General features: G+C 39.4%; 1 protein-coding gene across 2 annotated transcripts in view; it reads left to right on the top strand.

Annotated features, from left to right (window-relative positions):
* Positions 1 to 22,199, top strand: part of NTRK2 (neurotrophic receptor tyrosine kinase 2) — a 194,677-nt gene that overhangs the window by 104,983 nt on the left and 67,495 nt on the right. For both annotated transcript variants that reach the window (XM_086866656.1, XM_086866658.1), the window contains one exon: positions 7,804 to 7,992. In XM_086866656.1, the coding sequence (XP_086722782.1) occupies positions 7,804 to 7,992 (189 nt within the window). The remainder of the gene's footprint in view (positions 1 to 7,803; positions 7,993 to 22,199) is intronic.

Genomic DNA, 22,199 nt, shown 5'->3' with positions numbered 1-22,199 from the left:
CCAAAGGGCTCCATGGTTTGACAGCTGGGGCTGCCTGTTCCGCCCAGGTTCTGGTCATGACTTTGACAGAGACCCCACCTTCAGTGCTGGGTAATTCAGTAACAAAGTGCTCTTCCTGTTGCCTCCAAATCAAAAATAATAGTATGATGGAATCATACATAATAGAATCATGGATGATCTACATGGATTTATTGGTTATGGTGCATGAGAATGTGACAGTGCGTGCCAGATTGCAGTTGTTAGATCTGTTCCACAAATGCTTTTCATTCTAGCTGAAAGGGAAAAAGAAATCAGCAACTTTTGTGATGCAGGTTGAGGTTTTGCTGATGGCATCCCTGGTGAGAGCTGGCCCTGGAGTGGAGCTGGGGCAGAAGGGTTAGGCACCTTTCATCCTGTCCAGACAATACTAGCAAATTCAGTATGTTTTAGACACCTCATTCTTTTCCCTACAGGGCTTTACAGTGCTGCAAGGAGGCTTCTGGGGGGAACTGTCTTGTCTGTCTGCCCCAGACCAAGACACCAGCTTCTTTATTCCTGCGCCTGTAGGTTGCATGACTTTCAGGAGTTATTTGCATTATGAAGGGGTCCCCTAGGCTATCCTAGGGACTCCTGCCTTTTTTCTAGGCTTGTGTGTGTGGGGATGCAGGAATACATGGATAGAGGGGAGTATAGAGGAGGTTATGAGGAGAAAGGCAGCTGAAAGGAACTGACTGGGATTCTTTCATAGTCACGCACCAGAATAAAACCCAAGCAAACAAATATGCAGCTGTGGCTCTTAGATTCAAAGCCAGAACAAAGAACCCTGATGAAATATTGAGTGGCTAAAATCTGTGCATAGTCATGTCAATGGAAATTACCCAGATTGTGTGTTTGTTTCTCTGCAGAGGAGCTAGGCATTTAAATAAGTTTTCCTGCAAGATGAACATGTGTTTTAGGGAAAAGACATCTTGACACCTAGCAACACTGAAAATTTGGTGCTGTAAAGCTGAATAACATACCTGTTATTTCATTAGACTCAAAGGTACACATTACTTAAATTATTCCATGTGGGAATGATCTACAGTGTAGATCTTTGCTCTGTATGAAAGTGATACAATTACAACCAAACAATTTAGATTTTTTGTGAAGCTGCAACAAATGAAAGCCAAGCATTGATTTTTCACATGGAAACAAAGGCAAAATACCTTTTATCCTTGATCACCCAAACAAAACAATTTACCATTGAATTGGTTTAGTTTCATTATGATTTTCAAACTGATTTCTCCACTTTGTTTTGCAATAGTTGTAAACAGATTCCTAGGGACTGCTTCTTGAGTTTAAGCCCTGGTTTCCTGCTCTCCTTTGAGAGACCTTCAAGAAACCTATTTTCTTCTGTTATTGAGAGAATGTTAGAAGTGTATGCTGTTGGGGAACAGAGGTATTTGTCTGCTGGATGTGAGGAAGTTCTCCAGCTCTCTGTTTGGGTTCTCCTGACTTCCTGGGAGCATTGTCTCTGATGGGAACTGAACTTCTTGGGCAGTGTCAAAAGGTTTTTCTCATCTCATATGTCAAGAAGCAAGAGAGTACAAGCTTAAACAAGCACTGGTGGGTGTAAATCAGTTAAACAGATTGATGATACCTGTCAGAAGATGTGAAATTGTTTATCCTCTAAACACTAAAGCCTGGCAAGACTCAGTTTTCTGAGTCACAGACTTAATGTGTAAAAGTGTGGTTTTTGGCTCAGTGTACTGTTCCAGGGTAGGACAGGCACTCTTCGATCTGTGAAGAGCAATACGCTTTAGCAGGATGGACTCAATTGTAAGGCTTTTTAGTGTGATTTTGGTGGGTTTTTTCCCCACAAAGGAGGATTAAGCCCCTAATACTCATTTTGCAACTGCATGTGATAGTGACTGTAGAGATGACTACACAAAAGCTAAGACTAATGGCTATTGTCTGGGTAGCTGGCAGGGATGGGGATATGAGATAGGAAAGGTCAATTGAAAGGTGGATAAAGGCTAAATGTGCTATTGCTCCACACAGCTGAACTGCTGACAAAACATGGGAGTGCCTTGCCTTGAGCCTTCCCTCATTACAAGCAGTGCCAAATCAAAGCAAAGACCATAGTTTTAATATGCCCATTCTAGATTTGAAGAAAAGTCTGACTTCACTCTGAAAAGCTCCATCAAGCAAAGCAAGACTAAACTTGTTTCTCTTTGGAAGCATATTCAATCTTCTTTGGCTGGTTGGTTGGTTTGGTTTTGGGTATTTTTCTTGAGTTCTATTTACACCTTTTAATTCTATTCCCTATATTCAACATACTGCATTTTAAGAGACCAATAGTATAAAATACTTTTTCTATAATTGCATTGCTTTCTGTTCTGCTGTCTTTCTTATCCAGTCTAACAGAATTGCACAAATGTGATTTGGTGCCATGGTTTCTGAACTTGAGAATGCAAAGGAATATTTGAAGTAAAATTTAGCACCTCAGTCAGAATAAAAGTGCACCAAGGTGTGATTACTCGTCTTTCAGAGTCAGTAAAAGATAAGATGGCAATTTTTAGAGTAAAGCTGAAAAGGTGCCTCTTCTGGTAATAAAGTTGGCTCTTGCTTTGATAACAGGAAAAACTGAATATCTGCTCTTGCTGAAGCATAACGCTTTCATTTCAATCATGCAGAAAATATAAATAATCTACAGCAAACATGGGAATCTCACAGTACAAGAAATTTTGTGTAATTGCATTTCAGAACAATGTATTTAACTAGTGAAAAATACACTCCTCCCAAAAGGAAAAAGGGAGAAGATTCAGTATTGCCTTGGAATTTAGCAGAGGTGCTGACTGATGTGACATACATTCACTGTTGTGGTTTTAACTTGATAGTGTGCTGTTACATGTCTTGGCAAAGACTGGTCCCTGTTCCCAGGGGAACTAAGGGCCAATGGTACTGCAAAGTCCATTGTGAGATCATCCTAGGAATCAACTTTTCATGGGAAGAATGATGTTTATTAAGGCATCATAGCATAAAATCATCTCTATAAATGCTGCTTCTTACATGAGCTGCTTCCTAACAGTTGAGTGAGTAGATACATCCTTGGAAATTCGCAACTCCAACCACAAAGCTAAAATCAGGGAGGGAGTTGTGGTATTTTATTACCCCTATTATCTTCCAGTGTGCCTGAGCCATGAGTAGTGGCTTCAAGGATCATTGGAGTGATGTGTGTTGCATAGAATTGTGTTGTACAAAACAGCAGTGTAGCTAGGTCTTGGTAGCATGCACGTTAAAACTGCATTAACTCTGATGGTGACAGGAATATAATGAACCATAGAATACAGTCATGGAATGGCTTGGGTTGGAAGGGACCTTAAAGGTCACCCAGTTCCAACCACAATCCCAGTGGCAGGGAGACCTTTCACTAAACCAGAGCTCAGAACTCCATACAGCCTGGCCTTGAGCACTTCCAGGGATGAGGCATCCACAGCTTCTCTGGGAAACCTGCTCCTGTGCCTCACCACCCTCGCAGTAAAGAATTTCTTCCTAATGTCTAATTTAATCCTACTGTCTTTCAGTTTGAAGCCATTGTCCCTTGTCCTGTCACTGCATGCTCTGTGTAAATATTTTCACTCCAGCTTGCTTGTAGGCTCCCTTCAGGTACTGGAAAAATGAAATGAAGTCACCCTGAAGCCTTCCCTTTTGCAGGCTGCACAATCCAAATTTTCTTAGCTTATCCTTTCATGAAAGGCTGTATATAATAATCATGAATGTCCTTCACCTGTTCAAAAATAGCAGCATACCCTTCTTAACCTAGGGAAATGAAATTTCTTTTGGCCCCACCAGGGTAAAGTACAGTGCAGACATACACCGTTCAAGAGATAGCACAGTTCTCCTTGGGATGTGCAGTAAGTGAAGTGTTACTTCAGAAGAAGAAGAAGAAAGTTTACTGTTTCTGCCTGTCCCCATATTATATGTTGAGGATAATTTCCCAACCAAAATTGGAGGCATTTTGGTTGTATTATAGCTCAACAGTTTGAAATACAAGTGTTTTTCTTACATATCACAACTTTTTTTTAGAGAGCTGCTGGAGTATTTTTTGTACACAAAAGGGATTTTTCTTGAGCCTAGGTGATGCAGAATTGACAAGTTTTTAGCTAAATACCAAATACAAGAGAAATTCATATCTGTGGTGGATAGCCATCTTCCCCAAAGCAGACTACAGATTTTTTTCTGGCTCCAACTTGTCTTCTTAAGAAAAATTGTCTAAAAATGAAATCAAGGGAAGATTCTTGGCAGCACACTGGAAGGTGGAGAAGGTCTCTGGAGTCTTCTTAAAAGCTTAAACCAACTATGAATCTGCGCTTGACAGTAGCTAATGACTACTGATAGCATGTGATTTTCACTCCATCCCATTACATTTTGCCTAAAATTTTCAGATTATAGGTGTAAAACAGAGAGCAGATTTTATGAAAACCAGAGGCTGTAGTAGGTGACTGAGTGTAATTACCATACTTGTTCTACCTAATTCAGTGACCGCATTTCACATGGATGAAACCACACTCCAAAGTGCTTCAAGAAATTACCCTTCATTTTGAGCACAGAGGCCATTCAGAAAAGGGCAGCTCTCATTTCTTGTCAGCACAGGTGATAGTCTCATCTTGCCTCCTGGAAATGATTTTACATTACTAGAATATCATAGCTAGCTGCAGGGCTGGCTGATTTGTAGGTGTAATGTGGCTTAGTGCACTCAGACAATTAAATGTAACTTTCTGATGAGTAGATGGTCTAGCAAATAAACAAGATTGGAAATGGTCTACGTAAAAGTTTGTTCACATTGATCAAAAGGTCAGGAAAGGGGGAGTTTGAAAGGATGTGAGCTCAGCTGCCTCTGATACACAAAAAAATTTCATCTGATGGGTTCTAATTGTCTTAATTAGAAAATAAATAGACAGGAAATAGGATTTTTGAATGTAAACAACTATTCACAGTGAACACTGGATGAGAAGTTTACTTGCTAATAAGATACATCACAGAATGATACAGCAACAAGGTTCCTAGGGTGGAATTTTTATTGAAAAACTGTTTTGTGCTGCCAGGAATTGACCTGAAAGTCACCATATTTTCATGGTTTTCCTCACCTACATCAGAGAGCTGCATATGCTTGGAACCTGCTTCATAACACACAGAAGACTGGCTTTTGCCTGTTAGCCTAACTGAGTTGACTTACAGAACTTTCCACCTGCAGCACTTTGCAGTTTGTACTGGTTGAAAATAGTAATTCACCATATAAAATTGCATCTTGAAGTACTGCAGAAATTATCCAGTGAATAGACTGAGTTCCTAGTCATTATCCCACTTTAAAGTGTAGAAATGTGTAATGGTCACTTTTCCTTGCCATCGCTGCATGTATGGTGGAAGCAAGTAATGACAAAAGAGCCTCCTCCTGTGCAGCAGAGAACAGCAGGACTGAAAAGGACTTAAAGACATACATCTATTAAGTTTCAGAGTTGAGAGAATTTCCCTATTTGCTGTGAGAGAAGGAATTTGATTCTCATACTAAAAAAAAAAAAAAAAAAAAAAAAAAGCATTTTTTCCCCCAGAAAAGTATCAATCAGCCTGCTTTTTTTGAGCAAAAAGTTGAGATTCAGAAAGTTTAGAGATGTAAAGATGGTATCTACCAAAAGCTGAATGCAGTTTTAAACGGGCTGCACTCTTAATGTTTGTGCAAACTCTCATGCATCTGAAAAAGGTGTTGTGATTTAAGATGTTGTGACTTAGATGGCAGAGCCATCTAAGTGGCCCATTCCCACAGTTTGTTAGGCTCTGCCCTTCATTACAGAAATCTTCACCAAAAATTCTTAATCCTGGCATCTTTCCCAGCAGAGTCAATCATGTGGGGATCTGGGTGATCAGTAATGACAAAACCAGCCTTGGTATGAGTATTTCATTTGATAAATTGCAGACGTTGAAGCTTTACTTACATTTGTCAACAGTGACTTTCCCGTGAAGTGCCAGGTATTTGAAAAATTACTTCTAATGTTTCAGGCTGGGGGAAGAAGTAGTTTTTCAAACTATGAGAACATTTCCCTCATGCACCATTAAACCAACCAGGGAGAAACAAAAGCAGGGCAGGGGTGTGAATATGCTTGTCTCAAAATATAGGGTTGAATAGCCACATGCCAGAATATTAAAGTTTTATTGCTGTGAACCATGCCTCATAGTGATTAAGTGATTTTGTTAATGATACAGTGAGCCACAGAAGAGTAGGGGCTTCTTTAAAACTGTCCTTTCTTTGCTGTGCTTGGGACTATCCTTTTTGTCATCTGGTTCTTCAGCTGTTTGTCTTCTGCAGTGGATCCTGTTTGTTTACTCTCAATGTAATGTGCATACAGAACTGGCTGCTGGTCCCCATTCTCACTCTCTCCTCTGCACTCCCTGTCTCTTCTGCAGACACAGATGCCATCTACATGGTGGTTTACTCAGCTCTGTCTTGCATCTGCAGTGTTCCTTCTATCCAGTCTAAAACTCAGTCTGGGCGTCCAACATGTTGCAGTTGGGTGCCTTGGAGTAAACACAGCTTTTTATCATTCTCAAGGTCTTCTCTTCTGCCCCCTTCTTTGCGAGGACATTTGCTCAAGCTGTTGCTGCTGCCCAAAGGCTAAATGCAGTTGGCTAAATATGCAATTTCAGAATAGGCATTTCCAGAAGGTGTTTTTTCCATCTGTTTCTAGCATTGTCTTTTGATTGTTACAATTAAAAGATGTGAATGTCATCCCAAAAACCTTAGTTAATGTGGATGGAGAATGAAGTGAAATATGGTATGTGTGATCTCTGCTGTCTCTTCGGTCAGGAGACTAGGCAAAATGTCTTTGCTGCTAGATGATGCTGGTTTTCTGTGAATACTGAATGTAAACTGGAAGAAGTAATGTGGAATTTAAGTGGCAAAGTTAGATATCAAGAGTTTGAATGTCATCTGTGCTGGTTTGCTGTTTGTTTAAAGGCTCAATTCATGGAAGTGGGACACTGCTAAGCAGGAATTTTTTTTTTAAAATTAATTTACAAGGTTTTATCTCTGTAGCACTTTCATTAAAAATGCAAAGCTTAGAGTAGAAACAAAACAAAAATTGTCACTGAATTGCTGCTCACAATAGACCTTTCTCTGGAAGGTGACTAGATTCAGATATGGACTGGGGAGCCAGTAGAATGTGCCCCTGGACAGGATGAGCCTCTCAGCAGCAACTCCAGGTTTTAACTCCTCTACTCTTCTCAGCATCTTCTCTGCACCTCTCTGACTATGCAAATTGCCCCCTGGATTTTGGCCCTGAACCATGTTTCAGAGATACCCAGCTTCCCACATCAGGACAAGCCCATTTGCTCTGTGTCTTGTCTTGTTATAATGCCAGGAATTTCCCTGGATTTCCTGGATTTGTGCTGTTTGTTTGCTGCTGTGTGCTTCAGGTAGGGCATAAGGTAAAAAAGTTAATGTGTGTATTCCATAGCTTATTTTTGAGAATGACAAAACGACTTCAACAAGTTTTGAGATCTTGCACAGTGACAGACTGTGCTGGTTCCTTACATTTACTCTAGATGATGTACCAGTTCAAAAACTTGTTTTGATTCCACTTCCTAATGGAAAAAATCCCTGTTCTCCATCTGCACCCAGAGATACAAATTTTTTCAGGTAAGGTCAACAAGACACACAAAGAGAACTGTTGACTAGAGGAATGGAGGACAACCGGTCAGAATTTTTTTTTAAAAAAAATGAAAAATTACTCATCTGAGGGAAGAGTACCATACACTGGGTTACAAGAAAACCTTTTTTTCTAACTCCAGGTCCTTCTTCAGTCATCAGCAATGACGACGATTCAGCCAGTCCCCTCCACCACATTTCAAACGGCAGTAACACTCCATCTTCTTCTGAGGGGGGTCCTGATGCAGTCATCATTGGGATGACGAAGATTCCTGTCATCGAAAATCCACAGTATTTTGGAATTACCAACAGTCAACTCAAGCCAGACACCTGTAAGTACAAGCTGTATGTGTTTCAGTCATTCATTTTACCTGTGCAAGTGTTGTGGCTCCTTAACAGAACTACAAAATACTCTAACAAAAATAACAAAATACTCTAAATTCCTGGGAGTGGAATAATGAGGTTAAAATGTGTGCTATTTACTAACATATGTAAAAAATATATGGGATGAACTGCTTTACCTCTGTCTAAGCCAAATTCAGCCCTTGTGACAAGGCAATGAAGCGAGCAGTGTTATGCTCAAAGCCTGATCCATATTTCAACAAAGTCATTGGTAGCCTTTCCATTGATTTCAGTGGTCTTTGGCCAGTCTTGTGCACTGAATGTATTACTGGGAGAAAACAAATCTTGGATCAGAAAAAAAAAAAAGTATTGTTACATATGCACTATTTATAAATTGATCATATCAACATCACCAGATCATATCATCAAATCATAGTAACATAATCTAATCTGAGTTTTCAAATTTCAAATTTAAAATCTGAGTATTTGTAAAGTTGTAAAAATGATAAGGGTTAAAACTTCAATTCTTGTAATTTCTTTGTACAATTCATCCTCCACAGACAGAAATTGTTTTGAAAGTTTAAAAGGAGAGCAGAAGTGAAGGTTACATGATGGACAGTACATGTCACATACAAAGTCTTTCACGTTCAGTTAGTAGCAGGTGGAATGTGAAAAAATATGAAGAGCTAAACATATTGAACTATGAAGAGTTAAAAAAGAGTATCACCTACTTCAAATACTTTTCAAACCTAGTAATAGTTTCAGAACTGAGCATGTGAAATGCTGGGCTTTGAACCAGTGATTAGCATTAATGTACATAACTGAAAAAATACCAAAAGGAAATTGTGGTAAATAGTAACTGCACTCCTTACTATTTTTCATCAGGACACTGAGTTCTCTAAGTGTTTCAGAGAAAGTTATTCTGAAGTGTCACTGGGAAGTCTCAAATGTTTCTCTGGGAAGTCACTCTAGAGATTCCCTGGAGTCAATCTAGAGATTAGCGAGCACTGGTCTTGCAACTAAGGGGCACTACATCCTGGCTGTATCCTACCCTGAAAGATAACACTTTCTAGAACAAACTGTAGTGTAGGGGCTTACTGTCAAGTTTGGAAGCCTTTGCTTCCAACTTTGCAAAGCTTAAATGCTGTAACAGAAATTCTTTTTGACCTGTGCATGACCGCATGCATGCATGACACGAATGCATAACTTCTAACACTGCAAACAAAGACTGATGCTAAACTACCCACTTATCTTGTGAATATTAATGCTTATTTAGATCCAGACTGTGGCACTAAGCACAGTCCAGAAGGATGGTCCTAAAAAAACGGTCTTTTTCTGCCTTTGTATTGTATATCCCTGATGTTCACTATTACTACAGCTTTTTTGTGTGAAGCTATTTTGTGGCTTGAAATGCTGTATCACCTCTTCTACCAGCAGATAATTGCAATCTGAATATTCTGACCTAGAATATGCAGTGTGATCACAGGAAATCACTGAATTGGTGATAATTGATCAGCATGAGAAAAATGTTATACAGATGCCTTTTGATTAGACCATTAATTCTTGTGAAAAACAGAAGCTGCTAAAGAATCATAAATGAGCAACTTCCCCGTAGTGCTTCCTATTGTTATATAAAAGTCTGTGCTTTTAAAGATGAGGCTACTGTACCTCTGTTCCCAGCTGCAACTGGGATGGCAACTTTTTAATTCTTTAAATAAGCATCAGTAACTGCAGAGTTTTTAACTTCAGCATTAATGTTGAAACAACATACATGCTGTTCTGGGGAAAAACAAAAACTGCACTAAAATACAGAATTCTCTCACATTTAGAAAACTGCACATTAAGTACAGATACACTAAATCACGGCTGACTTGTGTTAAGTAGGTCCTGATCCTAAAAATACGTGAGTCTGTATTTGGTTTTGCGTGCTGCAATGAAGCCCACATGGTGTCTCGGAAATTAATCACAGTACATGAAGTTGAGCTGGTGTATAAATACTTGCAGGATACACTTCAGGACTTTGCTGTGGTGCTCTGGGGAGGTTTGAGGTGCTAAGCCTCTGCATTCTGACACATTGCTACTGTGGTCCTAGTCTTTGTGTTTTGGGTGGGGGGGGGGGGTGGGGGTGGGTAGTGTTGGTGGTAGTTGTTTTGCTTTAGCAGAGAGAATCAGGTAAATTATGGCAGTGTATAAACCAAGGCAGATTTCTTCTACCACTCTGAGCATCTATCAATAAAAAGGTGTTATTGAAATTGTCTTGGACAAAAGTGGGCTCCCCAGATATACTTTCGAATATGCACTCTTTCCTTCTCTCTCAGTTGTTTATTGTTATGGAGCTATGCTTGTCCTTTCTTAACCCACCAACCTCCTCCCGATGTGTATATCTGGTATTTATAAACCTCTAAGTAGCTTTTGTAACTTGTTCCTGTATGGAATAATGCCAGCTTCAGATGTCATCTGGTTTTGGTATTCAGCAAGATAGTTAACAGTTATGTTTATTTCCTATCTGATCTGAGTTCCATTGTTTACCACCATTAAGCCAAACAATCACTGACAGTCATGCTGGAAAAGGTCCTTCTGTATTTAGCATTTGTTGGTCTGTGTAAGAAGGTGAGACATCAAGCTAGGTGCAACTGTACACAGATTGTATTGCAGTTTTCACAGAAATGAAGGAATATTTTTGCTGTTAGTAGCAAGTGGAGTTTCTTCTCTATTACCTAATTAGGCCGTATTTTGACTTATCTACAGAGAACCATTTCTGAATACAGTGTATCAAGCTTCATTGCCAAGAATTAGAAGTGCATGTGTTTAAAATAAAATTTAAAAGCTGATTAAAATCAGTGTCATTTGAAATTCCATCACTCTATCTTGTAATTTGGTCCTTTCACTACTGAATTACTAAATCCAAAGAGTGATGACTTCAAAAGAGTCTGTCTCAGGCTAAAAGTTACAGCACTTTTCTCCTCTTAAGATATAGCCTTCGGGGTGGAAAAAGCAAAGTAGTGAAAACCAAAGACCCATCAGCTTCAGTGGTCATGTTCCAGTCGTCACTTTAGAGGACTGCATTTCTGTCATTTCAGCACAGCATTTGTCTCTACCTTTAACTGACATAACAGTAGAAGATTACATCTTCCAATTGGGATTGGCTGATATTTACTGCTTAACTACCAGTATTTCTCATCAGCTCGTTCAGCATATGTCTGTCTCACATGCTATGCCAGAGCTCCTGGCTTTTCCTTTCCATGCCATGTTCTGTTGGTTGCTGCTGCCTGGTTCATCTGCCACTCCAACATCTTGATTATTTTCACCTTGGAATGATACAGTCTGAGGTGCACAGACCATGTTTCAGACACCTACCAGACTTCTTGGTTCTTTTTTGTACGAATGCAGAAGGTATTTCTCATTTGTCAGTTCTTGTCAGACCGTGAAAATTCTGATTTTAGATGGGTGAGAGAGTTCCAGAAGCCTGGGCCTGCTGCAGTGCTCTTTGTGGTTAAGGTGTTATAAACCAGGTTCTGTGTTAGTGTCTACCTGAAAACCTCTTGCCTGGGAATTACCAACACGGTTCAGCTGTTGCTGTTGAAAATTGAAGGACAATTTTGTAGGGGAGTAACATCACCAAGTCCATAAACCTTGCACGGATGGCAAATCTTGCGAGATTTTTGTTCCCCTGAAATCAGATGCACAATGTAATATCTTGGGCGCATTGAGCCTAACCTTTACTACATGGTTAGCTTCACTGATCTTATGAGCTGTCACAGACCCTAAGCTATTTCAGATTTTCATTAATAACATGGTATTTCAAAAATTAGTCCTCTACATGTCTGCACATAAACTTTAGTTCCTGAAGTTATCAGCCAAGCCTACCAGACCTGTTGAAAGAGGATGGAAGAAACAAATCCATTTTCTCAAGGAACAACTGTGGACTTTCTTCATCACTTAACTTGCAGCCCAGCACTTGGAATGTATCATGACTGCTAGATTTCCATGATTAATGGTGGAAAATGCAGTCTGTAATGGCTGTGTTGGTAGAAATGTGAAAAGCCATACCTCAGGAGAGGTCACAAAACGTCAGTGGAAGTGCCCAGGCTGAGATTCTTAGGGCAGAACTTGGATAAGCAATTTCTTGCAGGTGGTTTTGGGATTTTGAGAATCAAATTGTTCTCTGAGCCTTCCACCCCTGCCCAACAAAGTTTCTGTGGTTGTTTGGGTGCTACTAAAAGGAAGGTTACAGCTTTTCCCTTTAATGAAGAGGTTTCAGGCCCCCTACAGTGGAGAAATAGCTGTACTGACATCAGTTTGCACTTCCCAGCTAAATCTGTACTTGCAACTCACTCAATTTTGTCAATTTCATTGATTTCAGTGTTGGAAAAGAGCGTGCTGTACTGGGCAGGCTTATTGATTTGTCAGTGGATGGTTTAGTGGCAAGATGTTTTCAGTGACTGGCCTTATAAATAGCCATTGCATTTCAGATAATGTGGTCTTGATTATGATTTTCATATGGAAAATTTGGGTATGTTCTTGAGATAGTCTTACTATTTTATCCATATTTCTGCATTTTCAGGTTCTGTTCTTTCAAGTGTAGGAGCCTGAATATGCAGTTTAGATAATAGTTATTTTACTTCCACTTGGCTCCCATTACAGAAAGTCTGAAGCTGATTACAAGTTGGCAGAAATAATTTTTCTAAATTAATATTTATTTATTTTGCTGATCTGAAAAAATTAATTTAGCCCATAGTTCCTGTTCCAGAGTAAATTGCTAATTGCATGTGCAGTGCTAATTTTAAAGGCAGAAATTCTGAGAGCACCCCTATTTTATCCCCTTCTGAACACTGAACTTTTCAGTTTATACTTAGGGATTTTTATTTGCATTTTAGTGTTTGTCACATTTTTTAGTTAAGGGTGACCTCAATATTTTTCTGACTTTCCTTATTCTTTAACTATATATTTCTTTTTAACATGTGCATAGCCAGATTTTGCATGCTCCTATTAGTCAGTAAAGTTGCAGCAGTGCTCTGCTTCAGACCACCACCTTCTTTAATGGCTTTTGAGGGAGAAAAGAAATAGGACAGTTATTCTTATAATTTCATCATGACTCCCACAGTACAGGACTTCTGTGTTTAAAGCCATAGGTCTTGGATTCTGGTGATGATATCAGATTTTATTTTAGAATGAAAAAAATCCAAAGAAAAGGTTCAGAATATGAGGCAGACCCCAGAAGCCTGAGGAAACAGAAATATATCTGGATTTTTTTGTTCTTTTGTTTATTATATTTCTTTTTGTTTCATTCATTACGTTATTTTTATATTCAGCTTTGATTATTTGGGAGCATTTGAACAGGGCAGAAACACATCAGTGTCCAGAGCTGGCCCTTCTCTGCCACTGTGGGGACACAGCCCTGTCATGGCCACCACAGAGAACAGAGAGGTGCAGCCAGACACTAGGGCCACTGAGTTGCAGTTCCTCTACCAGGCTGTTTGCAGTAGGGTGCAGCTCTTTGTAGTTCAACACCTTGTTGTTTTTCACAGCTCTGACCACTCACACCTTACAAGGCAGTCTGGCTTCTCTTAATTTTGGAGCATGTTGAAAACCTTCTTCCCAACCCTTGGATCAATATCAGTGAGTCATTCAATATGAGAAAAGAAGTAGTTGTCTGTATTTCCAGGGTAGGTGCAGCAAAAGGAGAAGCTGTGAACACCTGGTCTGTATTTTTCAAGCATCCTTGTCCCAGGAGTCCCACGGCAGAGCCTGGCACCAGCATGCATTTCTTTGCTGGGTGTGCAAGCTCTTGCTGCCAGGCAGGGACATGAGACAGAAGAAATGTAACAGAAGCTGCTGACAAAACCAGAATTCACCAGGAGAATCTCTGTGCTGCAGGGATCTGACAGGCCTCTCACCCAGAGCAGCATATTTTTCTGTTTCTGGGAGCTGCTCATCTTGCAGGGGTAGTGAGCGTCCTTTGGAAAGTAACAATGTGCAAAATGCAGACTGCCTGCAGCGGGTGGTCTTCATTTGACTTTATTCCAGACTCTGTCACCCTACGGCCTCCTACAGTCCTGAGGAATGGGGGTAATTTTTGCCTAACATTATAAGCTAAAATATTAATTAAATTGAGTTGGTCCCTGTGCACAGAAGGATTGCCCAAGACAAACTCTGTGAGCATTTCCATCTCTTTGGAAAGGCTTTTGTAATTGAGTGACTACAAAATAGGGCTGTGTAGTGTTTTCTTAACCAGCTGAGCCCTGGGGCTGAGGATTTTCCATCAACTCCCAAAGTCTGCAGCACTGAAAATTTATAAGCAGCTCATTTTCCTATAAAAGACACTATGACCTCACAGCCAGAATGCAGAGGACCAAAACTGATGAATCTTAGTGAAACCCAGACTAACGATTGGGAAGAAAAACCTCTCTATCCAAGCTGAACTTGTCATTCCTGGCATTCATTGGTAGTTGAGATTTGAGGTTTAACAAGGCACTCACTTTGGACTCTTCAGGTGCTGAAAACTGAAAAAACATTATATGCTGAAAGCCAAACATGGATGAGGTTGAGATTACAAGGAGGGATATAAAAATTATATTTACTTCTTGTCCTGATCCTACTGTTTGTTTTACTCTGGAGGTATTTTATTGGCTGAATAAGGATATAAAGATATAGGAAGTTGTATTTTATCATTTTGACTAAATACTTTTTGTAGTTTGACTGCATATTTTAATCCCTGATTGCAGTCACCATTTAAAATATGTGTCTTTACAGTTGTTCATCAAGTCACAGGTATGTCAGAATTGGCAGCTGTATATTTCAGTGGTGTATTTCTATTAGTTGCATTTGACTTTTTTTTTAAACTGGGCAAGAGATTTTTCTCTCAGACCATAGCATTCTGACCAAGAATGTGGTCACTTATTTCCTTTGCCCAACGAATAAAATGCAATAGGAAATAAATGCATTTTAGAGAAATTAGATATTTTTACCCCTGCTGCTCATTCTGAGACTCAATTAACCTGCATATTTTTGTTATCCAATCAAATGCAAGAAATGCTTCCAAAGGAAGAAGCCTTCAGCTTGAAAAGCATGGGGTTTTACCTCATTAAGATTTCAGAATTTAAAAGAAAAGCTTATTAATGTCCTCATTTAGTGTTGAGGTGAACCCACAGAATCACTTCTTTCCCCTGGATGTATAACTTTTGTTGCAGTCTTGACCTGTCCTTGAAGTCCATTTATATCTAATCAAAAAAGGAAGATATCCTGCTCTGCAAAATATTTGCATTTCATCACACAGAATGTTGTTCTGTGACCCAGATTATTTAGTAAAATATTTTCACTGAAGTCCAAATGCTGGAAATGCAACTGCAAGAAAAAACAGTTTTAACTCTGATCTCTGTTTTGTGGCTAGCACAAGTGTTCTACCACCTGGAAATAACAGTACATGAAACATACTTCAGGGTAAATAGCAGATGTTATAAGGACATCTGAGCAAAGAAGATCCAAAGTATGCATTTCAAGTATATATTATGAATCAAGACAGTATGAAACATGCACTCTCAAGGAAGTGTCCAGTGTTAAAATGAAGGTGAAGCCTTAATTAAAGGCTTTAAATTGTTTAAATTCATCAGGTAAAATTCAGGTAACACTGTTCTTCCTCAGCAGACCACCGAAGTACACTGTCTACATCCAGCCCAGCTATGGGCTTCAGTCAAAGACCACACTTTATGAAAGATAAGTGAAATTAAACATATGTTCAAACATTTTCTGCAATTCAGTTATTAGTCAGGGTGAAAGAATCCAGTGTAGTGTAGTCTGCGAGGCGTTGCTACATTTCAGTTTGTCATTTGATAATACATCTGTATCAGAAATACATATAGTGCTTTGTCACCAGAATACTTATCTAAACCTGTAACACATAAATGACAAATAGTAATTTATATTCTAATGGTTAAGTTATGCTTTTCAGACTCTGCAAACTAGGTTCAATGGATGTTAATTTTATATACAGAAACCTGTATATAAAATTAATAAAATGGGTAAAATGGGTAATACTTTAACCGAATGGGAACAAAAAAAATGTAATCCATTCTGAAAACATCTCTATCATGGGCCTAAGCATGGGAGTAGGATTTGGCCTTGGATTTATTTCTTTGTGTTAGTGAAAGTTCTGGCTAAATGAGAAATACACATGCCAGGGATATAAGAATAAATTGAGAAATTCTAAATCTGAGAAATACTAAAATATGAGCAAGCTAGAAATAAATAACTTTGTAGCCAGAATTACTTCCTAAACCGTACTTCTAATTTTCTTGTAGCCATAACCAAGCAAGTTGCATCATTATTCAGAGGAATGTTTGTATAAAAATGCAGTTAGCCTTGAGCGTGAACTCAAGTAAAGATGAATTTTGGGAGAAAATGATCAGGAATACAGATGCCCACAGTAAGCATTGGTTAAGACAGTATTTATTGCAGGTACAATGTGATGAGCCATGTTGTTTTTCAGCTGTGTGTAACATCTTCACTGCCCTCGCCAGCAGCTGTCTCTGAGCAATTAAGGCCATCAGTGCTTTGAGACTGACATTTGAGAGAAGTTTAGTAGTTTGTGTCCGGTAGAACCATTGTGGCTGGCTTTGCAAGTCTGCAGAACTGCCACAGGCAGGGAGGCTCTGGGAGGCCTGTTATGCCATCAGAACTCAATATATTCACGCCCCTCATGTTTTTGTGTGTGATTGGGGGTGTATTGACTTGCGTGGCAGCTCGCACCCAGCAGGAATTCACCTGCTCAGTGTCCTCCCTCCTTTTCCTGTATCATTTGTGCTCTGGTTACTAAATTATACCAAGGAGCTGTTTTCCTTACTGCATCCCACTGGAGAAGAATATGAAGGCTGGGATGCAGAAAGCTTGAGCTTTCAGCTGCTCTTCAGTGGTTAATGTCCCAAAGATTTTTTGTTCTGCAGCCTGTGCAGCTTGATTATCATCTGTTGTCAGGAACCTTTCCCAGCAAAAATGCTACTGAGGTTCATAAGATTTAAGCATGTTACTTTTGGTTTCGACAGGTTTTTGCTGGGGAGTTCCTCAATGTCTCATACTTACCTGCATCTGTTTTACAAGGATAGGGTAGACCAGCACAAGTTGAATCTAACAAACTTTTAAAATTCCATCAGAGATAAAAGTAACACAGTTGGTAGTATTATTAAGTACTCTGTAATGTTCTTCAAATATTTTTTGTCAGTGTTAGCTTGTTAATTAAACTTCTAAATAGGCTACTCATATTCTACAAGATCAGTTGGGGAATTATTTTTTTCTCACTGGAAGATGTTTAATTAATATGCCCATTTTAATTTCGATGTATATATTCTATATAGTAATATAGTAAAATACCTGAGTTCAGCATTTTTAAGTCATATAAAAGCTAGGATGATGTGAGCAGACATTTCCAGGAACATACTTCTGTCACTAATCAACTGAAATGTATTTTATGATAATTTTTAAAGCTCTCCCTTTCTCACTTGCCCTTAAGCTAGTTCTCTTTTGATTTGTTGGACAGAAGTGAGAACACCTTTCATTACCCTCTCTTTTCTTGGTTAAGGATGCTGAAGGTACCTGTGCTGAGTGGGACAGTGTCTGAGGGGCACAAAGAGAGACAGACAGTCCTTGAGCTCAGTAGTACTTGGCAGTGAGGGTTGTAGTGGCTTTCTCAGCCTGTGATTGAGCAGAACACTCCACAAAGGATAGGCTATTGATCTTCAAAGGTCAGAATGTGGATTGAACTGTGAGGCAGACAGACCTGGTATGAAGTGAACACTGGATTGGTCCTACCTCTAGTCTATCCATGCCCATAATAATTGAAGACTCTTATTTGCAGGTTGAGAGGGACTTACTGTGATAGCAGCACAGAACTCCCAAAGGGGAAAGTAAATGTGCAATAAGCAAAGTCAAAATGCTGCAACAAGGTCTGAAATTCTTAAAAGTTCTCCAGACGAAAAGTTGTGCCATACCTATGCCTAGGAACTTGCCTGTTAGCTTTGGGGGCCAATTAAACAATTAAATGGAAAACATACTGCATGGGAGTATTGTTTACATTTATAAAAAAATACGTGGTGAATGCATACCTAGTATTTCCTGTTTCTCTATACTGCAACATATCTCTGTATATCTAATATACAGTAATACTCTAATACTAATACTCTCTCTAGAGAATTTTTTTTTTCAGTTTCTGCATTTGGGGGAATTTAAATTCCGTTCTCAGATGTCAGCTAGTGTTCTGAAACAGCATTCAGGTACTAAATAAAACTAACCAACTGGTTTTCTAGGAAGCCCGAAACAGCTTCAAAGTGCAAAGTCTGGTCAATGGAATTCAGAGGCTTAGTCAGCTTAGTACTTTGGGAAATTCCAGTAAATTATTGGTTCACCTTTAGCTACCTAAATGCTGTCGAAAACTGGTTGTTGGAAACTGCTGAAAGTCAGTAGTCGCACAGGCTGCAGGAAAAGGCTGCAGGAGGATGCCTTGAGCAGCTCTGAGTTGTATTGGATGGCTGGAATCAGAGTTAAGATGGGAAGCAAAGCTGTTTTCAGAGATTCCTCCCTTCTTTGCTTCTCCCACCTTGGTTTATTTCCCACAGAACTGGAAGGGAAAATGGGGTGCCTGTCTCTATCATGTTTGTTTTATTTATTCCCAGATTGGATAGAAACTAAATCTAACTTCAAACAATCTCCAGTCTATACAATTTTGAAGGAAAGAAAGATTTGACAGAAAGATTTTTAACTGCCATTATGAAAACTTCCTTGAGCCACAGTTTCAGTTAGAAACTTTCTAAAATTAAGCCATTTCCACACAGCAGTTGTTATTTCTGTGTGTTGCTGAGGATTTCTTTAGATTTCTTGGGATTTCTTTCAAGGATATACCTTTTTTTTTCTTTTTTCTCTTTTTCTTTTTTTTTCTTTTTTTTTCCCCCCCCCCGGTGCCCACAGCTTGGAATGCCTGTGGCTGCCTTAAGAAAGAAACCCCAAGAAATAGCTGAAAACAATACCCATCAAGTGGAACATGTCCCACACAAAGTAGGAACATTAAAAGGGAAAAACAAATGGAAAAGAAACAAGAACCTCAGCTTCAGCTTTTTTTTGGCAAAGAAAACACAATAAATACATGTCTGATGTGTTCCAAACACTTTGCAGGAGGACATGATTTATCTTGTTCCTGTTTTATTCTCATCATAAGAAAAACAACCTTTTTGCAGTATTTGCAGACTCCGCTCAAGGGGCTGTTGAGACTGAAATAGCAGTGGGATTGCCTCCAGGTAGAAACACATTGACCTGCCCTATGTAGAAAAGCTTGAATAGCTCCTTCTTGAGTGATGAGGAGCAAGCAAAAAGCTTATAGGCTAATTCTCCAACCTCTGATGTAGAAGTACCCTGTTACACAGAGTTGTGTTTTAATGGGTTTGTGATGCTTGGTTCCATGAAGCTTACATGTGCAATGGCAGGTGTGCAAAAGTGCTGTATAATCAGGTGAAAATTAAATGATTTGTGTTATCATTGTCCAGCAATTCCATTCCTGCTTATATTGATGGCAGGTTCTCAATTTATTTTGCATACTTTATCTGCTCAATTCAGGAATGGACAAATTGCTACAGTGGACCCCGGTAGTAACTCTTCTAGTACCTGAAAATGGCAGTACATATTAGGAACTCTTCTTCAAATAAGTATCCAGTAAACCTTAAGGTGTGTATTTCTTTCAAGTCCTCTAACACCTAAAGACTGGCTTAAGCTCAGTGACACATTGTCCTTTTGTGAATACTAACCCTGTCTAATAAACAAGCAGATATTCCCAGAATAGTATGCAGCACCTTCCCTGACATTAACAGCAACATATTTATAGCCTCCTATTCCTGAAATGCTCAGGACCAGGACACCAGAGGAGAAGAGAGATTCAGAAGCAGCTGAAAGGCCAGAGGGTGACAGATCACCCACAGTCATTGCAGCAGAGAGCTGATGTTCATCAGTCCTGCCAGGTAATGACATGAAACAGTGTTAGCAAGGTCAGGTATGATTAGAAGCCAGCACTCAGTGCAATCACAGGAGTGAGCATTTGGTTCTGCCTTGAGGGCTCTGAACCCCCACAGCATTCACAAAGTGCCTGGAGAAGAGCACCTCATCTATAGCAGGACAAGTAGAGGCGAGTTTGTGGTTCCTCAAGTTCAACAGCCTAGGGCTGACTGCAGGTGTAAGCTGCCTGTCACCGAGTCACATCAGTTCTGTGGCCACTGCTGGGCAGGGTGAATTAGTGGGCTGGACTCCCTCAGGTGCCATAGCCAGCCCCAGTGGGCATCAGACATGAAGCTCAAAAGCTCTGTGCTCACTCAGACTTACAGAAAAGGCCTTTCAGCCTTGTGCTCACCCCTGAGAGGAGACACTGGGTGCATGTTTTCAGTGAGGTGTAGATGCAAACACAGTAAATCACAGCTCTTACCCTGAAGATGTGGTATAGGAGCACAGACTCAAGACTCAAATTCACAGAGAACTTCTTGGAGAACATACTTCCTTTTTGTCTTAGCTTTTTTATCTGAATAGGAAGATGACTATTTCCCAACTTGCTAAAAGCTTTTGCATTATGCATTCTGATGTAGCACATTTCCTTGTTGGAAATGCTTTTCCACATTTTCCATGAGGTTGTATTGCACTTTAAAGTTACATATTTTTGGCAGCATTAACTAAAATTAATTAATGGCAACATTTTAGAGAACCTTGAAACTGTACCACACTGAGGAATAAACACAGTGCAAAATAAAGTGTATCTTTCAAAAATCATAAAATCATTAAGATTGGAAAAAAACATCCAAGATCGTAAAGTTCAACTTCTGACTGAATGAGGAAGATGAGAAGATTCAACTTTTCTTTGCAGTGTTATCTTTCCTCTAGAGGCCCAATCCAGAACTGGTTTCCCATTTTAACAAACGTGAGTCTTTTCTGCTTATTGGTCTCTGTGTGTTTTGAAATTGGCCTCAGCATCTGAAGCAGGGCTGTGGTAAACGGCAACTAAATTAAACAAACTGGTAAGAGATTTAGTTTGGACTGGTAGGTTTCTTTTTTTGACAGCAAGATAGAGTGTTTTCAAGACAGAACAAATCACACAGGTGTTCATTGCTCCTGCAGAAGACAGCTTTGCCAGCTCAACTTTATGCTTGTGTTTATTGACAGAGTATGTATACAGAAATATATAGAATACTTTCTATGGGAAAAACACAGAAAAGCATTGCATGTTTTTTATAACAATGGAGAGAAAATGCACGGAGAAGTGCTTGGGTATTGGGGGTTTTTTGGGTTTTTTTGGTTTTTTTGGGATTTTTTTGTGGGGTTTTTTTGTGGGTTTTTTTGTGGGTTTTTTTGGGTTTTTTTGGGGTTTTTTTTGCTTTGTTTTGTTTTTCTTGTTTTGTTTTTGTTGGTCTACTCTTGGGACAGAATTCCTGCCTCCTTGTGCCATATTTTTCATCATATAAAAAGGATTGTGCCCACCCACAGTGAGCTCTTGTCCTCATGAGACCAGTCATACATCCCATCTAGATGTCTGCAAAAGCTTTTAAGAAAGATTGTTTTGCTTTCTGTGGTGTTTCTCTATGGGTATACTATATACAATCATGCATGTTAAAATCCACACTGTTCATTAGCTAAAGCATCTCAAGAGATGAGTTTTCATTTTTAAGAAAGAACAATTATTTAAATGGAAATGCGGTCTCAGAAAGATATCAATCCTGGGTTTCAATCTTTCCTAGATCTCGACACACTTGCAATAAGGAAAGAAAATCCTGGTTCACAAGCTAGGATATAAACCCTCCATGGTCACAAGCTGCCCATTACTACTACTACTACTACTACTACTACTACTACTACTACTACTATTCTGCTTTCTGGTTGAAATTCTGAGAGGCTGTGTTAGTGCTGAGCTGGACTTGGAGTTTTGCATGGCATATTAGCTCTCTGGGTAATCAGTCTAAGGCAGTCCAAGGCAGCCATAGATCAAAGCCTATTTGAACATATTCAAACCAAACCCAGCTACTACTGTTCTTTGTGTTTAGAATTAGCTTTTAGGTTGTCGCTTTCATGTAAATTAATGAGCCATTTAATACTGTGCAAGCTAAGCATTTCTGCATTCAGAAACACTTGAGTTACTGAGATTCTTTGTGTGTGTTGTTAAGTTATGCAAGCTGTAGGATGACTG

Source organism: Cyanistes caeruleus, chromosome Z, assembly GCF_971803275.1.
Source record: "Cyanistes caeruleus chromosome Z, bCyaCae1.hap1.1, whole genome shotgun sequence".
Lineage (NCBI taxonomy): Eukaryota > Metazoa > Chordata > Aves > Passeriformes > Paridae > Cyanistes > Cyanistes caeruleus.
Note: the sequence above shows the minus strand (reverse complement) of the source record. Positions and strands in the feature narration are given on the sequence as shown.